The sequence below is a fragment of the Lepisma saccharinum genome, chromosome 20, assembly GCF_977018435.1.
Source record: "Lepisma saccharinum chromosome 20, izLepSacc3.1, whole genome shotgun sequence".
Classification (NCBI taxonomy): Eukaryota; Metazoa; Arthropoda; class Insecta; order Zygentoma; family Lepismatidae; genus Lepisma; species Lepisma saccharinum.
In genome coordinates this window covers 34,426,865-34,448,474 of record NC_139248.1, presented here as the reverse complement: position 1 = coordinate 34,448,474, position 21,610 = coordinate 34,426,865, and the positions used below count along the sequence as shown (strand labels likewise).

The 21,610-nt window shown below is 35.7% G+C and overlaps 1 protein-coding gene across 3 annotated transcripts in view; it reads right to left on the bottom strand.

Annotated features, from left to right (window-relative positions):
- Positions 1-2,702: 2,702 nt before the first annotated feature.
- Positions 2,703-21,610, bottom strand: part of LOC146003575 (uncharacterized) — a 340,389-nt gene continuing 321,481 nt past the window's right edge. For all 3 annotated transcript variants that reach the window (XM_083141873.1, XM_083141874.1, XM_083141875.1), the window contains 7 exons: positions 14,906-15,028; positions 12,793-12,920; positions 11,939-12,209; positions 10,968-11,033; positions 9,670-9,787; positions 6,705-6,790; positions 2,703-4,798 (listed from right to left, as the gene is read on the bottom strand). In XM_083141873.1, the coding sequence (XP_082997999.1) occupies positions 4,659-4,798; positions 6,705-6,790; positions 9,670-9,787; positions 10,968-11,033; positions 11,939-12,209; positions 12,793-12,920; positions 14,906-15,028 (932 nt within the window). In that variant the 3' untranslated portion in view covers positions 2,703-4,658. The remainder of the gene's footprint in view (positions 4,799-6,704; positions 6,791-9,669; positions 9,788-10,967; positions 11,034-11,938; positions 12,210-12,792; positions 12,921-14,905; positions 15,029-21,610) is intronic.

Below are 21,610 nucleotides of genomic sequence, written 5' to 3'. Positions count from 1 at the left end.
CAGCCAAATGAAAACTTATCGGACATTTTTTAAAATGGAGAGTTGGCCACACTGCGTGGAAGGAAGACGACGGAAACAGCTTTGTGGCCTTGACTATCAGTGCAGCAGCCATGGAGCGCTGGCCCGTTCAACAGCGTGTGTTTTGTGTAGATACGTTTATTGGAACGAAGTCAATCGTAACAGTCCAGCATGCCTTTAGGAATGAGTTTCGCGACGAGCGAAGACGAAGAAACATTCCTAATCGGAAGACAATCAGTGCATGGGTGAAACAGTGGCGTGCTAGTGGAAGTGTACAAAACAAACCACACCCACGGAGAAGAACAGTGAGAACACCAGAGAACATTGAGCGCATTCGTGAGGCTATGGTACGGAGTCTGCAGCGTTCAGCACGGCGTCATGCTCAAGTGTTGCAATTAACACGACGGAGCATGCACAGGATCCTAGGTTTGGACCTTGATTTTCATCCGCATAAATTACAACTTGTGCAAGAACTAAGTGCGCGTGACAAGGAATTACGCAGGCAGATAAGCAACACGTTACAAACCATGTTCGATGACGATCCTCAGTTTATTCATTCCCTGTTGATGACTGATGAAGCAAACTTCCATTTGACAGGTTATATCAATAAACAAAACTTCCGTTACTGGGTGTCAAAGAACCCACTGGGCATACATGAACGGCCGCTACACTCGCAAAAGGTCATAGTGTGGTGCGGTGTCGACATGATGGGAGTAATCGTTCCATACTTTTTCACAAATAACTGTAGCAAATGCACACAAAGCGCAGTAGTAAAGTCTACGTCGCATGTACATATGTAAATGGACAAGTGTAGTAAAAAGGATGATATCAAATTTTTGAAGTTTCATTGTCTCTAGAGCTGAGTATATTATTTTCAAACTGGGTAATCGAAAATGCTCCACCCTGTATATAAAACGTCTGTTGGGGATGCTATTGATGTAAGCAGTTCAATTATTTTCCTCTTCTCCCCTATTCAGTGTATTATTTCACGTGCAAATAATCGACAGACCAAAAATAAGACGAAGTGAACACCTTCCGTTTCACCTGCAGACTAAAGGTGATCCCTACTTAAGAGTACAGTATGGGACCTTATAGACTTTTACTTCTGAAATCACCACTCCCAGATAATAGTCTTTCTGTCAGAATGGAAGAGAAATTCATTAAGGATAGCGAATATGATGTTATAATTTTTTCCATATCATCTTAAGAAGATGTGTTCGTCACCTTTGGTGTAAATTGGTTAATTGCACCTGTGTGTGGACTTTCTTATTTTGAGTGGTTATTGAAACTGGGAACAAGGCAATTGAACGAGAATTTAGTAGTCTTCGAAGTACATAATATTTTTTATTATTTTACTAGTCCTTCTTAATTGATTATAAAATTACTGTTTCTTAGAACCAGTGATTTGCATAGGCATTCGATTCGCAGTGGAATTTTGATCTGCTGCGTACAATTCGGCAACACTGTCTCCATAAGTCCATGCTGTTGTGGTATTACGATACTTTATGTTGCAATATGTGTTCGTATACGAACCTGCGACCTCTACATTGCTTCATTGTTTGTTAGTGTAAATGGTTTGGTTGTTTTTGTATTCTAGATAATAGCAGACCTTCGGCCTAATGTAAGTAAGCACATGGCATTTAATGATAAAATTACCATATGTTTCTACATGTAAAATTTTCCATTTGACTCCAAGGAGGCTGATGTTTTCAAAGTGGCGACTAAACTATAAATTCCTCTTCAAAGCAAATACCAAACTTTTAAAACGGTTCTTGACGTTTAACTATAAAGTAAAATTCTAAACTCTGTGTAACCAGAAATCAGGACAAAGTTTTTCAAGAATGACGCTCATTATACAGAGTGTTCAAACACTTTTGTGAAACACTCTGTATTACATGAGTCACAGTACACTATTCGACTTTGTGATCCACCTGCAATGTTTTGCAATAATTTCCTGAGAGTTTGAAACGTTGATAAAAAATATGACATAGCAGTGTCTATGGAGTAGCTTTCAGTTGAAAATGGTAGAATTAAAATGGCCACCCAGTGCTGCAATGGTACTCTGAAATGTCAAAAGCATATCTTCCATTGCAGCCAGAGTTTTCTAATTTCTTCAGAATGAAGTAAGATTTCATTTTTTTTATTGAAGGTTTCATTCCTTATCTAACCGTTTCGCTATGTACGAACAGTAAATGCCAAAACATTCCTAAAACATTCCTAACACCTTCCTCCTCCTCCCGCAACACCCTATAACATTTTTCAGAAAGGACAAATTTATATTCATTTTGGCTTAAAATTTACTCTTACACCATCTGAAATGTGAACTTTCACCTCCCCCACTACCACATGTAATATTCTGATCTAACATCTAGTATAGAGACATATCCAATCACTGACACAGAATTTAACATATTTGAAACCCTAAAGCTGTCAATAATTCGCTAGGTGGATTTTACAAAGAAGGAAAAAATTCTAATGAATTATAAATAGGTAGTTCAAGATTAGCTAAACCTAGTGGTAGTGTCGAAGGTCCATTTTAAATTTGCTGATTTTGTAATTGCTCAAATTAAATACGGTAATTTTTTGTTAAGAATCGATGAATGTAAACCTAAATGTTCTTGAAATTAATAACTCCTGTGACCAAAGTGTAATCAAATTTATTTTTCTTTTTATAACGTGCACAAATTAACAATTTAAATTACATTCAAATTTAATGTAAATATTTTAGCTGGAATTTCCGTGTGTTTGCGTTAATATATAGAGACTTCTAATCTCAACTTACTTTTACTCTTTCACAGTTGTCATAGCAGGAATCTTTGGATTGTTTATTGGTGCCAGTTTGATGAGCCTCATTGAGTTGATCTTCTACGTATTTCTGTATTGTGAAACCTATTTTAACATCATGTTACTTACAGCCGATAATTTTTTTTTAAATTTTAACTTACTGTTATTGATGAAAGAGTATCGTTAGATTATGATGCATGAATTCATTAATATAAATTGCATGTTATCGTAACTTTATATTTGTTAAAAGAAGGTGTTTGTGAAATACGAATATTTTTGTATTAAATACTTGCTATCATAGGCTTAAATAATGCTTTATTGTTCGTTAGCCATTGAAAAAGAATGATTATTAGGGCCTATAATTTTGTTCAGAGGCTTTGAATTGTTATTTACTGTACTGCAATTAAAACTATATATTTCTTGCAGACACAACGATCATACATTTGCTACCAAAGTTTACATTTAGACTGTATTACATTGAACGGCAAGTACTTCTAGATGCAGTCAATGAGAATTATGTGCATGAACGAGCAAACACGTGACAAATAAGTGTGTAAAAGTGGGTGTACGGCATTGTGTAAAAGAAGAATGTTTCTTCTCAATATTTTAAAAGGTATCATAAAATACGCTTAAATTCCCTTCAAATAAGAATGCTTAATACAGTATGTTCAAAAACTCACGCAGCCGAGACTTTGAACCTTCTTTACTTTTGTATACAAAAGGGGATAGAGACGTGAAGTTTACACTGGATATTAACTTTGTCTATCTATGTGTATATATTTTAAACATGAAAGAAGAAAATAATGATATACATGAACGTTCAGTATGGGCAATAGTTACTAAGGTGTAAACAGTTCTTTTAAGGATTAAAAATATACGTGGATTAAAGGCAGCTGTGGAATCGCTTGCAATTGGTACTTATCGAATTGATAGAAGAACGATAATTTTGTACGAATTTTATGCATTACAGACGATCTATGGGCTTAATTGTGGCATATTCATGAAAACTATGTTGTTGTTTTTTTTTAAATTACGAAGTGTATTGTCAACATTGGTCATGTGAGAGGGCAGTATACCAGGTGAGCCCGACATCTGGGTATGTTATTCAATGGATGTCAACATGAAGGAAAATTTTGAAATTTATCGTACAAAATAAAATAGGTAGGTTAGTTTTTGTTCCATAATACATGTCTTACGTTTCTGACGATAGTTACCAAGATTCTAGCAAATAACTTATGTGTTAAAAGAATTTAATTTCCATGATAAAACATGGCAACATGAAGTTTTAACAATGCGGAAAGGGAATGAACACATGTGCAGTTGTATTTAAAAGTTAACTTGTGGCAATAACTTCAACATATTTGCAATTTCAGATTTTAACATTATTAGCATAAACCTTTAAACATTTGTGAGACTAGATGAATAATTTAACCACTGATAAAATTTTGCAATTTCATCAGCTATTTGATTTTAACCAAACTACTCTGAGTGTTAAAGGGGGTGCCGAACTGTTTATGTTTAATACATTTATAATATAAAGTTATGTTAAATTACATGAGGCTTGTAAAATTAATTTCCATAGCGTCATAATGCAAACACTAATTGAGACGTGTTTGTAAAAGTGTGCAAACTTTCATTATATCGAAAATAAAAGTACAGTTCACAATAATTTCGATAACATCTACATCTTGCAAGATTAAAATACATGTGGTAAAATTTCGGCATTAGAACTGAAATTATATTATACAAATTATTAATTAGTGTTCGGTACACGTTACTAATGTGTCGTGTTTACAACATCATAATATAAAGAACTGAGATAATTAATTAGATCCATTGCTCAAGACACAATTAGTTCATGGCTTGGTCTCTTTTGTTCTGGGACAATCTCTAGGGCAGCATTTCCCTTGCCTGCGGAGAACGAAGAAGTAGATGACGTCAAAGAGGCTGAGAGCACCCACGCCAAGAGAGAGGCCAAGCACTCCACCGCAGTCAGCTGAAAATTTACAAGAACTGCATTATTTACAATTGCCGAGAAATAAGAAACAATTACATCTTAATATATTGTAAAGTAGTAAAGCTGAATTGGCGTCAGCTACTTATCAGCTTTGAAAAAATTAATTAAGTATACTATCTAATGTAATAAAGACCTAATTAAGCTATTGCAGATTACATAAATTATTTTGATTTTCCTATGGGGTTAAGCAAGAGAAAGGCAAGAACCGATACCTGCATTTTAATGCAGCGATCATTAAAATAACTGTGAATTATTAACTTAATGTTATATCCATATTCTTATTCATTTGTGTGTTCTAGTGAATAATCGAAAAGAATAGGCACGTTTCGATTTCTCAGAAACTATTAGCGATCGTAACATGAAATTCTGTTGACAGAAACATCTACATCATACTAACATTACGTAATATGAAGGATTTCGATATGAGTGTCTCTTTATGCAGTCAAACAATTGCAATCAATAAATAATAAAATATCTAAGCTTACATATCTGAGAAATATATATATATATATATATACACATATATATAAAATTTTCTCTCTTGGATATTACTACACAATACACATACAGAGATATAAATATCTGGGAAGAAGAAAATACCACATGCTAGAATAAAAGGATATTTCTTATACCGATGGATCTGGCCATCTGTCTGTCAATGTGGTTAAAATTTACAATCGGAATTATAGTGATCTATCCGTAACAAATAACAGTATAAATATATATTTGCGTAGAAAGGATGAGAGGATAATTTTTAAAAATACGTAGTTATCTCGGTTTGGTTATTAGGGAAACTACAAATGCTAAAGAGATAAAAGAATTATGTGATGAAATCTGATTCAAATGGCAATTTCTCATTGGCAATGGAGAAAATCGTGGTTGTACACTAAGCGTAGCTCCAACTTGTTTATTTGTTTTTAATGACGTGTCCACATTTAGGAGGAAGGCGATTGTGCCAACAAGAGCTTTATGTTGATTGATTGATTGATTGATTTGGTGTTTTAAGTCCACTTTATGCACAGTAAGTAAGGCTAATCGGGACTGTACCTACAGTTTAAAGTGGGATCCGAACCACTTGTGCCTCCGGTATCGAACCCGGGACCCCTTGATTACAAGGGAGCTTTATGTGAACACTCCTCTGCATAAAAGGGCATAATTTAATTTACATAAAGGAGCCAGTTGTATTTGAACTTTTGAACATACGAGGAGTATTAACTAGTTCTTGTTAGTCCGCCAAAGGATCTGGGTGTTGGGAATGGGTTTTAGGTTTCAACTTCTCCCAAGCTTCAGTAAGCGAAATCAAACCCGCCGCCATATTTCCGTCAAACAGATCAGATCCTGCGTTGTAAGCATTATTAGTAAGCATTGTACCGCTTGTCTATGTCGATGTGACTCAAGACTATCGTGATCAGATGAGGACTGTATACTTTTTACCTCTTCTGAATATGGGTAAAATTCCTAGTATAAGCCTGTTGTTTTTGATTTCTTTTAGTTCTAAGAGATATTTTTTGTGCAATGTTTTCTTCTCCGATTTGATATTTTCATATGTGGTGAACAATGTATTATTTAAATATAGCAATAATAGCAAAACATAGCACATCGTAGAATGGGAAGTTTTCCAATTCCTACGCTCTTAATAGATAGTTTTTGCAAAGCTATTTAAGCAAACGTAATATATTTTAATAAGAATTATATATTAAAATGATGCAGTATTATGAAGTGTATCACGTTAATTCTCATACTACAAAAAAATACAACAATTTCTCCTGAAGATAAGACAGCTTGCCCGTTTTAAATATATTCCACCTCACGTGTACTATTATACGAGGCATTCTGATAATTAACACATGAACAAGCAACCTTAAAATTAGGTTATTCATACTACCAATAAAATCAGTCCATTCATAAATCTTTCTTCTTTGTGTCTGAAAGAACTTCTTTTCTTTGAAGAAAACCACAACTTTCGCAGCTCTGGAATAAACCGAACATTTTATCAGACTTGTATACAATTGGTTAAATACAGTATATTTTAACATTTTTTCCTTCTACATTCACCTTTCTAATCATGTAATATTTACAGGAATAATGCTACCTATTATCTGTGAGTTTCAACATATTTTAAAATATTCCATGACATTTTACATCAATTTATTTTCGTCAATCAGTTGATTTTATCATCCAGTATCGGACAGAATGAAACTAAACTAAAAATATCGTGAAACTTTCACAACGTCACAACTCTTCTATGATTTGTAATGTACAGAAAAAGTAAGCCAAGACTGAAACAACGAGCATAAGGTATAACTGTTACTTTATTATTACAGTCATTATAATAATCTTTCTTTTTCTAAAAGATTTGCAACGTACTCATTTGTCATAAGAGATGATGGATATGTTTCCGTTTTAAATTTTACATTTTTAAAATGCTGATATATTCATCTAAAGTGAAGTCAAATATTACATTACATGTTAGAGACTCCTTGAACCTGGATGTATTAGTAATGCCCATTTAATTTTAGTTGACGTGAATCTGATACACTGTCACATATATTTTATGTTTATTTGAAAAAAAATGGAAGTGGAACTGATACGTGTTAGTGAAAATTTCCTAAAAAAATGCCGTAAATGTGTGGATGCAGGAGGATATAATTGCCAACAGTCAATGTGATTGTACGAGCTTCTTTCATTACATAGCTATCGGCTCCAGTTAGGCTGATATTGCATCCTGTTTGCCGGCAGACGCGATCTTACTTTCCACCGCGCTAATTCATCGGACTACTCGATCGAGAAGGGCAATGTATATTTTCCAGTTTTTATATATTGTAAGAATTCTGTTCTTTCCATGCTATAATTTAAACTAGAAAGTCAACTATACCGGGTGGTCGGTCCAAAAGTGCAGAACGGGCCGAATAAAACCGAAATGCATGCGGTTATCGAAATTTTATATGTGTACATGTATTTTAGGGATGGGGGAAAACCTACCGAACCGCTTTTGAAATATGGTCGCCATCTTGAAATCCGCCATCTTGGATCGAGATCACTTTGTTTAAATGGAAACCTAGGGCTGTGACACATGAAGTTACACTGGAAAAAGCTCACAAACACGATGGTAGCATTCATTTTTGCAACACTTTATTCATGTTCATGCTACAGGGTGTTAGAGGAGTGTTTTCAACGGTTTCTCTCATTGTTGCAAGTGCACTAAGAAATGAAGCTCACACAAGCAGAACGCGTGGAAATCATCCTAATGTGTGGGCAAAGAAGCTCGAAAGTCATCGCTGATGAGTTCAATCAGCGCCATCCAGAACGAGCTCCCATTGTTGACCGCACTGTGCGGAAACTGATCGCTAAGTTCAGAGAGACTGGATCTGTTGCAAACAGGCCCAAATCAGGTAGGCCTAAGGTAGCCACAGATGAAGCGACATCGACAGCTGTGTTGGCGGCAGTTACGTTGAGTCCGCACCTTAGTACCCGTAGTCATGCTGCTGTTACTGGTGTGAGTCGTGCTTCCATTATGAGGATTCTGAAAAGGCACAAATGGCATCCATACAAGATCCAGTTACTTCAACACCTGAGTGAGGACGATCCTGACCGCAGGGTTGAATTTGCAGAAGAAATGTCCCGTAAGGTGTCACAAGACCCTACCTTCCCTCACAAGGTGTTGTTCAGTGATGAAGCAAACTTTTATCTAAATGGGGAGGTGAACAGACAAAACATGATATACTGGTCTGAATCGAATCTTCATTGGGTGGATATATCTGGGACAGTGCTCCGTTCAATAGTGATGGTATAGTGTGGCATATGGGGAACCTGTGTGGTAGGACCTTTCTTCATTAACGGCACCCTCAATGCCGAGGATTTTTGAACTTACTGGATACACAAGTGTTTTCATCTCTCATGATCGAGGATGGCAGTTTCCCTGAGTTCTTTCAACATGACGGCGCTCCCCCACATTTTGATCACACTGTTAGGGACTATTTGTACATGCAATCAGTGGATAGGTCGCAGGGGGCCTGTGGAATGGCCATGACGCTCGCCGGATCTGATCTCCCTCGATTTTTATCTGTGGGGCCACGTGAATTCACTGGTCTATTCCGTAAAAATTCGTGATATGGAACATTTGAAAGACAGAATTGTCGAGTGCTGAGCAAGCATGACACCCGACATCTTATCGAAAGTCCATCAGGAATGGGTGAATCGACTCAATATGACACTGGCCAACAATGGTGGACACATTGAGCATATCCTCTAACATCCTGCAACAATGAGAGAAACCATTGAAAACATTTCTTTAACACCCTGTAGCATAAACATGGATAAAGTTTTGCACAAATGAATGCTACCATCGTATTTGTGAGCTTTCTTCAGTGTAATTTCATGTTTCACATGACTACGTTCCTATTTAAAAAAAAGCCGCCGACTACGTTTCCATTAAAAAAAAGCCGGCCCCTGTGGAGGAGTGGTTAACACATCGGGTTACGACGCCAGGGGTCCAGGGTTAGAATCCTGACCTGGGGATGGATGTTTGTGAGTGTTCATTCATCAATTTCATCATATCATCACTCATCCCCATCTTCGCAAATTAGCCAAACGTGGCACAAAAGGCGAAGTAAAATAAAGCAAATCAAATCAAAATCAAACCAGTTAGAAAAGTGATCTCGATCCAAGATGGCGGCCTTTAAGATGGCGACCATATTTCAAAAGCGATTTTATAGGTTTTCCTACCAGCCCAAACTACATGTACACATATAAAATTTCAATAACCGCATGCATTTCGGTGTTTTCGGCCCATTCCGGACTTTTGGACCACCCTGTATATGTATGTAGACATAATTTTGGAAGAAACCTACCTCCTGTTTAGAGAGATTTCTTCGTATCGTATATCGTTCCATTGCAAATCAATTTTGTATTTTAGCTCTGTACAGGCTGGTATACAATCTGAACAATTACACATTCTTAAATTTGCATCTGCAAAAAAGATATAAACTTAACTATTTCACCGCATAATCTTTGCATACTGTTTTTTCATTCCAAAAATACTTTATAAACTTTCATCGCGTACTTGTCGCATGGGCGCGTCAGATAACGAAAACAAAAGAATCTTCTCACACAGAAAAAGTGTAATATTTCGGTTATAATGCACAAATCAATAAAAAACTAATGTGAAAACTCCTTTCATAACGTAAAAATGATCACCAAACTGTCACGAAGAAATTCTGTACATCAATTTGGATTTTCTTCAATTTTATCGTACGATCGCGAGTATTCTGTGCAACCTAATCTTGCACAAGAAAACACTTTAGTAATATTTTTTCAAGTGCCGTTGATACCGACACAATATTTTTTCCAAAAAAAAAGGCATAAAATCTGCTACGATTCTGCGGTGAAATACGGCAATCATAAATTCTGATAAAATATAAACTACAATTGTAATATATAAACTTATATATATTTAATAATTATTATAAAACCAAATTATTGCAAACACATAAAATTATGTTTTAATTTAAGTATTTTATTTTTAATACTGATATTATCAGTTGTACATACATTATGCAACATGTAGGCTACGGATTATAAAATAGCAATTGCTAGTTGATAAAACATGATTTTTCATAGCTTTAGGAAGGAAATGATATATTATTAGATGTCAAAAATTCAATAGTCACAATATCTGAATTTGGAAACGAATTGCATAGTGTGTAAGAAAATTTCTATTAGGTATACTTTTGAGCATAATGCGATATTTAAATAATAATATAATGAAAAATTTCACCGGTATTTAAGCCAAAATATTCAATTTGCAGAGAAACTCGAAGACGATTGTGATGTAACGTCAGTTGAAATTGATTCTTCCGAAATTGATAGACAGAGTACCATATCACTCGAGTGTCCTATTTGTGTAAAAAGTTGTAGTTTTCTTTTGAACCTATACATGTGTGTGTACGGGGTGTTACCGTAAAACATGAACATATTTTCACAGGGTGTAGAGGACATCAACTATTCTTAATGACGTCTTGCGAGTTGCTTCTCTTATTTTCTCACTAATTTGTGTCTCACGCACACGTAGCGATGAGATATTTGGAACAGAAACTATCTATGTGGTTGGTAGTAAGATTTCGCATTTATCATCTATTTTTGAAGCTACCTGCAAATATATTTCTCCTGCAATTCAACTTCTTGGTCACGTCACAATAAGGCATGGTAGCGTCCTCTGAAATTTATACAAAAAAAGAAATATTTTAGTAAGAAACACATTACATTTTTAAGTACTGTTTAATTTTACGGTATTATTAAGCAAATTTAATGGCAACTACGAAGCTAAAGTTTTAATAAATAAGTCAGTCCTCTAAGTCTTTGAATTGCACTCTTTGTATTTTAGTTTAAGTAGTAAAAAAAGCTTTCTTACCTCACGTAAAATTTACATTTTCTGTTATTTTCTGCAAACTTTGGCTAATAGCAACGATAATGGTTACATGAAATCGATGGATCAGGATTATCACCCTTGTCCAGGCCGTGACTCAAACCCGGGACCTTGAGCATGGCAAAATGAAAGTCTACCACTTAACCAGTTCGGCCACCGAACTTATATTATTATTATTATTATTTATGTTGAATCACTGCGATTCTTTGTGTTCTTGTTTCACTTCTCCTATCACAAAATGTAGCTATAGACCCTATAACTATACATGAAAAAGAACTAAATGTTGCGCATATTAATAATTATGTTCCAAGGAGCTAAGTGTGTTAGTATTTAATGATTATATCACCATATTTTTGATGGCAATTACAAATACCTGGTCGTCAATTCGAATTCGCCATTTTTGGGTGACGCAGATATGTGATTTGTGGGAGCTTTTAGAATGTTATTCAGGAAAAACGAAAGTAAATTATTGGCAATTTTTAACTTTACACTATTGTTGGTAAGTTTCGGTCATTTTTCTGAAATTTCTGGGCAATATTCTTTAATATTTCTAAGTTATACCTCACTAGATCATCTTTTATTTTAGCATTACATAATTCATTCACTTCCGCTCTTTCTTGCTTATTGTCTAGGGTATAGGGACTATGCACATATGTTCCTCTATAAGCGTAATGCTCATTTCAGAATACACTCACGTGGCATGTACATTCCAACGCATCCACACTCCGTCTCTGATATTTGTTCCAAACATTCCACTCTGCAGTTGCTCTGTGTGTAGGTCTTGAAATACTTCAGCTTCTTCTCATCAGGAAACAGGCATCCCCTCTGCTTGGGTGGGAAACTCCTTAGAACCTCCTGCGTCGTTGTCAAAGAGGGTGAAACTGCGATTATCAGGGACTGGTTTTCTGGCAGCTCAATTCCATCTGCCATCATGTCTGGTAGTTCTGTCGGATTATGCACAGCTACCTGTATGTGATGAAATTAATATCATAGTGTATATTCCTCATGTTAACATCATATTATATGATAAATATGTTTACAAATATTTACCACATATAGTGAAACATGCAGGAAATATTGTAGTATCATCAGCGGCGGCTGGTCATCTGGCCCTATGGGTGTGCACTTCAGCCTAGCGTTATCACCCCTCTCAATTACTCACGCCCGATTTTACGTACATGTAATTATTCTAAATATACTGGTAACCCACGTTTGATATTGAGACTGTGGCAGAGTTATATTACGAGTACATGTTTTTTTTAACATTTATTTTTCACAAATCAAATATATAAGTGATTTTTCCGTCGATCTCAAGAATAGCGTTGTTGTATTGGGCTATAGATAAGTCAGCATTCGATAACCTGACAAGACCAATTAAAACATTATCAGCTGAGAATAGTGAACAAGGAGAATAAACAAGGTAGCCAATCCGACGACCCCATGCAGAAAATTAGTTGTAGCTAATCTATCTAGTAGTTGTTTATTTTTAATGATTGACTAATCTAATCAATAAAATCAATCAAAATCAAGAAAATAATAAATATTGTACCTTAAAAACCCCTGGCTGAGCCTTCAGAATTGGCCTGATTTGTTCGTTTATCATAATGTTAACCGTAAGCCCTCTTTCAGGGCCTTTCATGGCGCTTCTCACTGGGTAGGTGGATGTGAAAATACTTCCTGAAATAATTTTACACCTTTTTGAATATTTTTATCCAATATATAGAATAGATTATTACATAAAACCGTGTGTGCATTCACCGTCAATACAAAAGAGCCACCTAGATTCTGAAATATTCGTTTCCCTGGAAAGGCGTTATGTGGTTGCCTAAGTCTAAAGTTTCGATAGAAAATTTTCTATTAAAATCTATTTATCACCGTACAGTTAGGTAATACACAAAACGCCTTGCAGGAAAGCGAGTATTTCAATATCTAGGTGTACCATTTTTATTGCGGGTGACTGTACATAACCTACGATAAGGACGCTAATCAATTCCTAGAGCTCCAAAGATAAAGAAAGGTTTAAAGGGTTACTATATTAGACACTATATTAGAAAAGTAAATAAGTGCATTTGGTAGTGTACAATAGTCTAAGGTGGTCCCAGGTTCGAATCCCGCTCGGGTTTGGTTGTTTGTGAATGTCCATTCATCAATTTCATAATTTCATCACTCATCCCCATCTTCGCAAATTAGTCAAGAGGAACAAAACGCGAAATAAAATAAACTAAATCAATCGAAATTAGTCAAGAGGAACAAAACGCGAAATAAACTAAACTAAATCAATCAAAATTAGTCAAGAGGAACAAAACGCGAAATAAAATAAACTAAATCAATCAAAATTAGTCAAGAGGAACAAAACGCGAAATAAAATAAACTAAATCAATCAAAATTAGTCAAGAGGAACAAAATGCGAAATAAAATAAACTAAATCAATCAAAATTAGTCAAGAGGAACAAAACGCGAAATAAAATAAACTAAATCAATCAAAATTAGTCAAGAGGAACAAAACGCGAAATAAACTAAACTAAATCAATCAAAATTAGTCAAGAGGAACAAAACGCGAAATAAACTAAACTAAATCAATCAAAATTAGTCAAGAGGAACAAAACGCGAAATAAAATAAACTAAATCAATCAAAATTAGTCAAGAGGAACAAAACGCGAAATAAAATAAACTAAATCAATCAAAATTAGTCAAGAGGAACAAAACGCGAAATAAAATAAACTAAATCAATCAATAGTCTAAGGCTGAGCCAAAGGTCAACACCAGCGGTTCTTAACTTTCCCAAGCACTTAACACAATTCTTGAAGCCCAAAAGTAATAATGTTGCTCATAAAGGGTATTGCATTATAATTACACGATTGAATTTATTGAAATTATAATTAATCATCACTAGGGCTAGGATTTTTATGACCTAAAAATCACCAAAATATGCAAAATAAAATATGCTGTTATGACCTAAAATTGTACAAAATATGCACTATAATTTGAAAAAATATGCCCTTATAACTGGACTATTTCAAACATCAATATCTAAATGCTGAGATATTTTCACATTTTTAGTTCACTTTAAGGTCCCTGAGTTGCAATGCACAGTGAATGCTTTCTGTAAATTTTCAAATAATAAATTAAAAAGATTTCGAGTAAACATGGGAGTAAGAACGAACCTACTTCGAAAATGACTGTATGTTTCTTGAAAATAAAAAAATATGCTGAATATTGCCGAAAATCCATTAAAATATGCTCTATCTCGCAGGAATTGCCAAATATGCCAAAATATGCCCTTAAAAAGCAAATTAATTTAATTAGTTTCTTCATAATATGAATTTCTATATGTTCAGGGAACATATCACCCTTACCAAAAAAAAATATGCTAAGTCATGAAAATCCTAGTCCTAATCATCACATTGAAAGCTCTGTTGCTTCAACCAGACTATACAATGGGCTTAAACTTTGCAGGACTCTCCATGGACCTGGATATATATTCCATAAACAAAATAATTGAAGCTGATCGGGAAGGGTCTATCGTCCAAAATAAGACATTTGACATGTAATGACCTAAGGTTGAAAACAGGACATTTTCTTAGAAAGAAGTGATATACTAAAACGTCTAGTATGAATAACTTACTTTCACTAAAATGGCACAATGTGAACAGGGTACTTACTGCACATGCTAGGCTCTTCGTCACTTCTATCTCTACATTCCACTACACGGTTGCAAGTCTTGTTAGCTTGTATGCATTGTCCATTTTTACATCTGAATTCTGAAGGTAAGCAGCTGTTTCGCTCTACATCAGAAAATATTATTGCATTATATCTTATTACGTATTACATTCACTTTCACACAGATACACATGATACACATCCATTTCCGGCGATTAGGGGAGGTGTGGGGGGCAGGGCAGTTGCCCACAGTTTTGGAACCCAATTGCCGCCACTGTACACACCTCGTCATGAATAATCACTAAGTTAACTGTAATTTCTAAAATGACAAAGGATTCTCCAAGTTTGTTTGAAGTCACTTTATTTCACATAGGCTAATCCTAACTGGGCCAATAGTTTAAAGTGGCATCCGAACCACTCTGCAATGTGCCTCCACCGGGGATCGAACCTGGACCTTCATTATACTATGGGCCTCACAGCACCTTCTTGACGCCATAGGACTGGTCCGGTATAGTTCGTTTACGACAGCCAACACAATCCACTAATCTCTTTCTTATTCATTCAGAATGTTAACTTCAGCTGCAAGAACATTTAAGATGTTATATAACATTGGAAAACTCATACACAATACCGATCACCATAATCTACCTATACTTTTCAAATTACCAAGGGATAAGGCGATGTAGATTAAATTGTATTCTACGTTTGAAACTTAACTCAAAAATTGGTAAAGAATTATCAACGCTTAGATTCAATTGCTGCGTAATAACTTACGGGTCTGAGTTCCAGATGGAAAATAAGTTTCAAAATGTTTATTTACAGGAGTATGAGGATAGAGTTTGTAAGATTGGAATTTCGTATTAAGTAAGCTGAATCTTTGGAAACGCAATTGTCATTTATAATTTGCACAGATTATTCGAGAAGTCTGGTCCAACTATCGCTGCACAAGTTACAGTGGTCACAAGTCAAAAGTGTTGAAATGGTTTTAGTTATTAAAAACTTTGCGTACAGACACACAAACATGCAGGCGATGACAGAAAGTGTATAAATAATAATGCAACCAACATAACTAGCCTAACCTACTGAAACATCTGTATACTAAGAACACAAAACTTAAATAAGTTAACTTAATAATTCAATCTTTAGGAAGGGAAATACGGTCGCCGGAAAATTAAACTCACTGAGAATATTAATGGAGTAGCTTACTTCAATTAAGCAAACCAAAGCAAAACGCAAGGGAATACAGTAGGCCTCGTATGCAGACAGGAGAATATGTCCATTGATAAAGGACTTTTTGTTATAAAATCCTTATTATCCTGGAAGAGAAACCAGGAAATGGTAAAAATCAAACATGATGCAAGTTGTCTTTCAGGATATGGCGTAAATTGTAGGAATTTAAGCGTGGGTTTCATTAATCCCTAACAACGACAAATTATCGTATGTAGAAATAGGTTCAATTAAAGTAGGTGTGCGTGTATCATGAAGAGATCATCATCTACAGCAAACTTTTTCGTTTCATGGCGCACTTAGTGTTTCAAGTGCCGCGGCGCCCAAGTCAGAATGTAGGCCTATGTAACAGTTGCAACGCTCAGTTAGTGTGGTTAGGTGGTTTGATTTAAGTTAAAAAATAAACACATATATCAAATTCAGAAAGATTTTATGTGTAAGAAGTACTAAATAAGCACATATATGAAACAATAATATCTAAATCCATGTGTAAACTAACAAGTTAGTGTCGTTTCAGTGAAAATATTGGAACACTTCCCAGCGCGCCTGTAAACCACAGGCCGCCGCGACGCACACTTTGGAAACCACTGACCCACAGTCTATACTTGGGAAAAATTACGAAGTATTTTCGAAGAACTAGTCAACAGACAATTTTAACTACTTATTTCATAATAATGTTATTTAGGCCTACACATACACTCATTTCGAGAGTAGTAATTAATTCTTAAGAGCTTCTCAAATTTTGCCATTTAATTCATATTCTTTGAGTAGATATAACTTTAAGTTCACTGACGTATAAAAGTTGATATTTTTTCGTCATTTCCCCTTGTACGTGTGATCTTTACAAAAGGTTGCTACGTTACGCATTTGCGTAACGTTTAAACATTAAATGGAAAGTACAATAATACTATAATTTTAAAATTTTAAAATTGAGGAATTTCAATAAAACTGACGACACTGAAAAATCTTAACGTATTCCACTGTACTACATATTTCAATAATATAAGTTAGTTAACAATAATTTTTCTCCTTACTCAGAAATTTGTTAAAATCAAATTATTTTTAGAGGAATCTTATATTTTGTCATTATCTGCTGTATATTAGGATATTTGTAATGCATTACTTTAAAATATGTCATTGTAATGAAATCATAGCGGTATGAGATTGAAACTTAAAGTATAAAAAACAGAAGTAGAGGGATTGGATTCCTTCAAATCCATACTTGGTACGAGGCCTATTATTTTTAATAATTTTAGCACAGTGGAAAACCTATTTTGATGATGTTTTTGTCGATTTTATACTATTGCAAATCTGTGATTTTTCATCTCGTACTTCGTACGAATGTCATAATTTCTTTCGAGTTAAAGTACGTAACGCCAACACACACGCACACCTACACCCACACACACCCACACCCACCTACACCCACACCTACTTACACCTATTTACTTCCGGTCCACTTCCGGTCTACTTCCGGTCCACTTCCGGTCTGCTTGACAGATACCTGTGAGTTTTTTCCAGTTTTTTTTAAGTATACAAGTACAGTAATTTTGCGGATTCAAAGCCATACTTGGTACGAGGCCTATTGTTTTCATTAATTTAACTACAATGGAAAAACCTATTTTGATGATGTTTTTGTTGATTTTATACTATTGCAAATCTGTGTTTTTTTCACCTCGTACTTGGTACGAGTGTCATATTTTCTTTCGAGTTAAAGTACGTAACACCCACGCACACCCATGCACACCTATGCATACCCACACATACACACACGCAAACCCATGCACACCTACGCACACGTACACCTATACCGACCCACGCACATCCACGCACACCCACGCTATGCAACAAGTTATTACGCAATGTTTACGCAACAAGTTATTACGCAGACCCGTATCTAGCGTGTTGTTGGTTATGGCGTAATGGGTGTCTTCTGATTGACTTACTGTTTCGGATGTTTTCATCCGCGCTTAGGTTACTTAAAGGGTTTTCGCATTACAGATCAGTCAGTATGGCGATAGTGTTCGAAGAGTACGGATGTGTTGTTGCAGTGTTAAAAGTTAAATATTTAATTTATTTTAAAGCTACATACCATTTATTACTTTTAAGTTTAAAAAAAGTGTATCAAGTGATTTTTTTTTCATAGTAATTTCGATCAGATTGAGTTTTGATGTGATCAGATGTTACTTGTTGTCTCTGGAAATTCTGTATAAATAACACAGCTGAAAATTTTATCGTAATAGCTAAAATTATTTTATTTTGAAGGTGGTTCAAGTTGTTTTTCACACAGATTGAATTTGTATAAATTTGTATTTGTATTGAATTTTGTTTTTTTTCCAGAGAAAATTTATATATAAATACCAGAGTTGAAAAAAAATATTATAATTATAACTATTGTCTTTTAAGTTACATTCTATCAATTATCGTAAGTTTAAAAGTGTTTTTTTCTAGTAAATAGAATCTTATTGAATTTTGACTTGATTGTGCGTTTTGTATTTTTCCCTAAGAAAATTTATATATAAATACCGAGAAACTTCTATTTAAATAACACCTCGTGAAAATGACAACTTGTACAACCGACTTACCACTTGAACTGCTGCACAAGATTTTTGCGTACACATTCGACGGAGGTGAGGATGTTGCGAGGCTCGTTGAGTTAAGCAAAATAGCGCCTGAATTTCGTCCACCGTGCGAGATAATTTTTATGGACAATCTTCGCAAAATAAGCGGTATGAAAAACTTCCAGAATCCTGATTCTCTTTTACGGGCTGCAGGCAAAAAGTTGGCCGATATGATGGACGAGCTTCATAAGGCGAGGGAAGGAAGGAGACGATATACGTACGATTGGTATGAGTCAAACGCTGAAACAGACAGCATCATCACACAACTCATCGCATTGACTGAGGCGCGAACTTTCTTCCTAACCTCGCATGATATATAAATAAAATACCATCACTATGAAACCCAAAGGTGTCGTCTGTCAGGTACCATAGGCGGACCTCAAATCTCTCGGAGATTCGAATCCTCTTAGGTTAAACAGCGTGGGTGGGTATAGGTGTACGTGTGCGTAGGTGTGCATGGGTGTGCGTGGGTGTAGGTGTGGGTATACATAGGTGTGCATGGGTGTGCGTGGGTGTTACGTACTTTAACTCGAAAGAAAATATGACACTCGTACCAAGTACGAGGTGAAAAAAACACAGATTTGCAATAGTATAAAATCAACAAAAACATCATCAAAATAGGTTTTTCTTTTGTAGTTAAATTAATAAAAACAATAGGCCTCGTACCAAGTATGGCTTAGAATCCGCAAAATTACTGTACTTGTATGCTTAAAAAAAACTGGAAAAAACTCACAGGTATCAGTCAAGTAGACCGGAAGTGGACCGGAAGTAGACCGGAAGTGGACAGAAAGTAGACCGGAAGTAGACAGGAAGTGGACCGGAAGTGGACCGGAAGTGGACCGGAAGTAAATAGGTGTAGGTAGGTGTGGGTGTAGGTGGGTATGGGTGTGGGTGGGTGTAGGTGTGCGTGGGTGTAGGCGTTATGTACTTTAACTCGAAAGAAATTATGACATTCGTACGAAGTACGAGATGAAAAATCACAGATTTGTATAAAATCAACAAAAACATCATCAAAATAGGTTTTCCACTGTGCTAAAATTATTAAAAATAATAGGCCTCGTACCAAGTATGGATTTGAAGGAATCCAATCCCTCTACTAACAGAGATTTCTTTCTCTGGGTTTCAGTATAATTTAATTATGTATTTTCATCACTACAAAATCATTTCGAGTTTTCTGTCGCACTTTTAGCTGTTGGAGGTTTGGCTTAAGGCGGTTCCTGACCGAGGCCAAAGTCCATATAGGTACCCAAAGAAGAAAATGCTCCCTCAATACCTCCACATGATTGCAGAAAGTGTTCCCTCCATCCCTCCGCCTGCTTGAAGAAAGTACACCCTCCATACTTCCACCGGGTTGAAGAAAGTGCACCCTCCACCGGGCTGAAGAAAGCACTCCTTTCATCTATTCACTGGGTTGATGAAAGTTCACCCTCCATACTTCCACCGGGTTGAAGAAAGTGCTTCCTTCATCTCTCCACCGGGTTGAGCTTCGTATACTAGACGTCCCAACGGGCTCAATTATCACGAATGTTTTGCATTTCGCACACAAATAAAAATAAACTGTTTAAAACGAACTATGATCGACTTCATTCAGCCCTGAGTAGACTTCAGTGTAGGCCATGCGGAGTCATCATTCTCCGGGCAGCAGGAGCATCATGTATCTAACTTTTACTTAGCAATGAAAGTAACAAGGTTTAGATAATGATGACTCTCCCCTATTCCCCCATGTAAATGAAAGTAAAGCAAATACATGCAGTCACAATGACTGACTGCAAAGGGCATTAATGAAATAATAAATCACTTTAGAATCTTGTCTACAGATAAGTACCCCTTACCTTACAATTACTTTAAACGCAGGCATGTAACTCCAGCGCACTACATAGCATTAATCATAAAGATTTTGCTCTCTTTGACATACATTTTCTACAAATAAATAACATAACATCCATTTTTAACATTAGTAGAAGGGTACCAAATTATCCACAATATATTTGTGAAGTATCAAAATTGAAGTCGTAAAACTTCATTGATCACCGTTACATTTATTTCAAGTAAAGTTTACCATTGTCCATGCATTACATTTATGTTTTTTTTTAACAAAAGTTATACAGAAATATTGGGAGAGATGGCGTCAAGGAAGTGCTGTGAGGCCCATAGTATAATGAATTGATTGATTGATTTGCGATATTATACTTCGCTTTTTGTGCCACTTTTGGCTAATTTACGAAGATGGGGATGAGTAATGACATGATGAAGTTGATGAATGGACACTCACAAACATCCATGCCCAGGCCAGGATTCGAAGCCGGGATCCCTGACGTCGTAGCGCGATGTGCTAACCACTCCGCCACGGAGGCTGGCATAGTATAATCAAGGCCCAGGTTCGATCCCCGGTAGAGGCACATTGCAGAATGGTTCGGATGCCACTTTGAACTGTAGGCCCAGTTACGATTAACCTATCTGAACATGAAGTGACTTCAAACAAATTTGGAGAATCCTTTGTCATGTTAGAAATTACTGTTAAATTAGTGATTATTCATGACGAGGTGTGTACAGTGGCGGCAATTGGGTTCCAAAACTGGGGGGAGAGGGCAGTGGCGGCTGGCAGCTAGTATGATGGGTAGTGCCAACGTAATCAAGAAATCGAAAAATTTTCGCTAGCATATGTCATAGAAATCTAATGAAGGAGGTAATTTTAACGGAACTTGGTTTACTAAAATTGCAGACAAAAATTCAGAGTTCCTAAGATTGGTTTAGTTTACTTCGCATTTGTACTATTTTTGGTTAATCTCGAAGATAAGGATGAGTGAACACTCACAAAGAACACCGATGCCTAGGCCGAGATTCGAACCCGCAATCCCT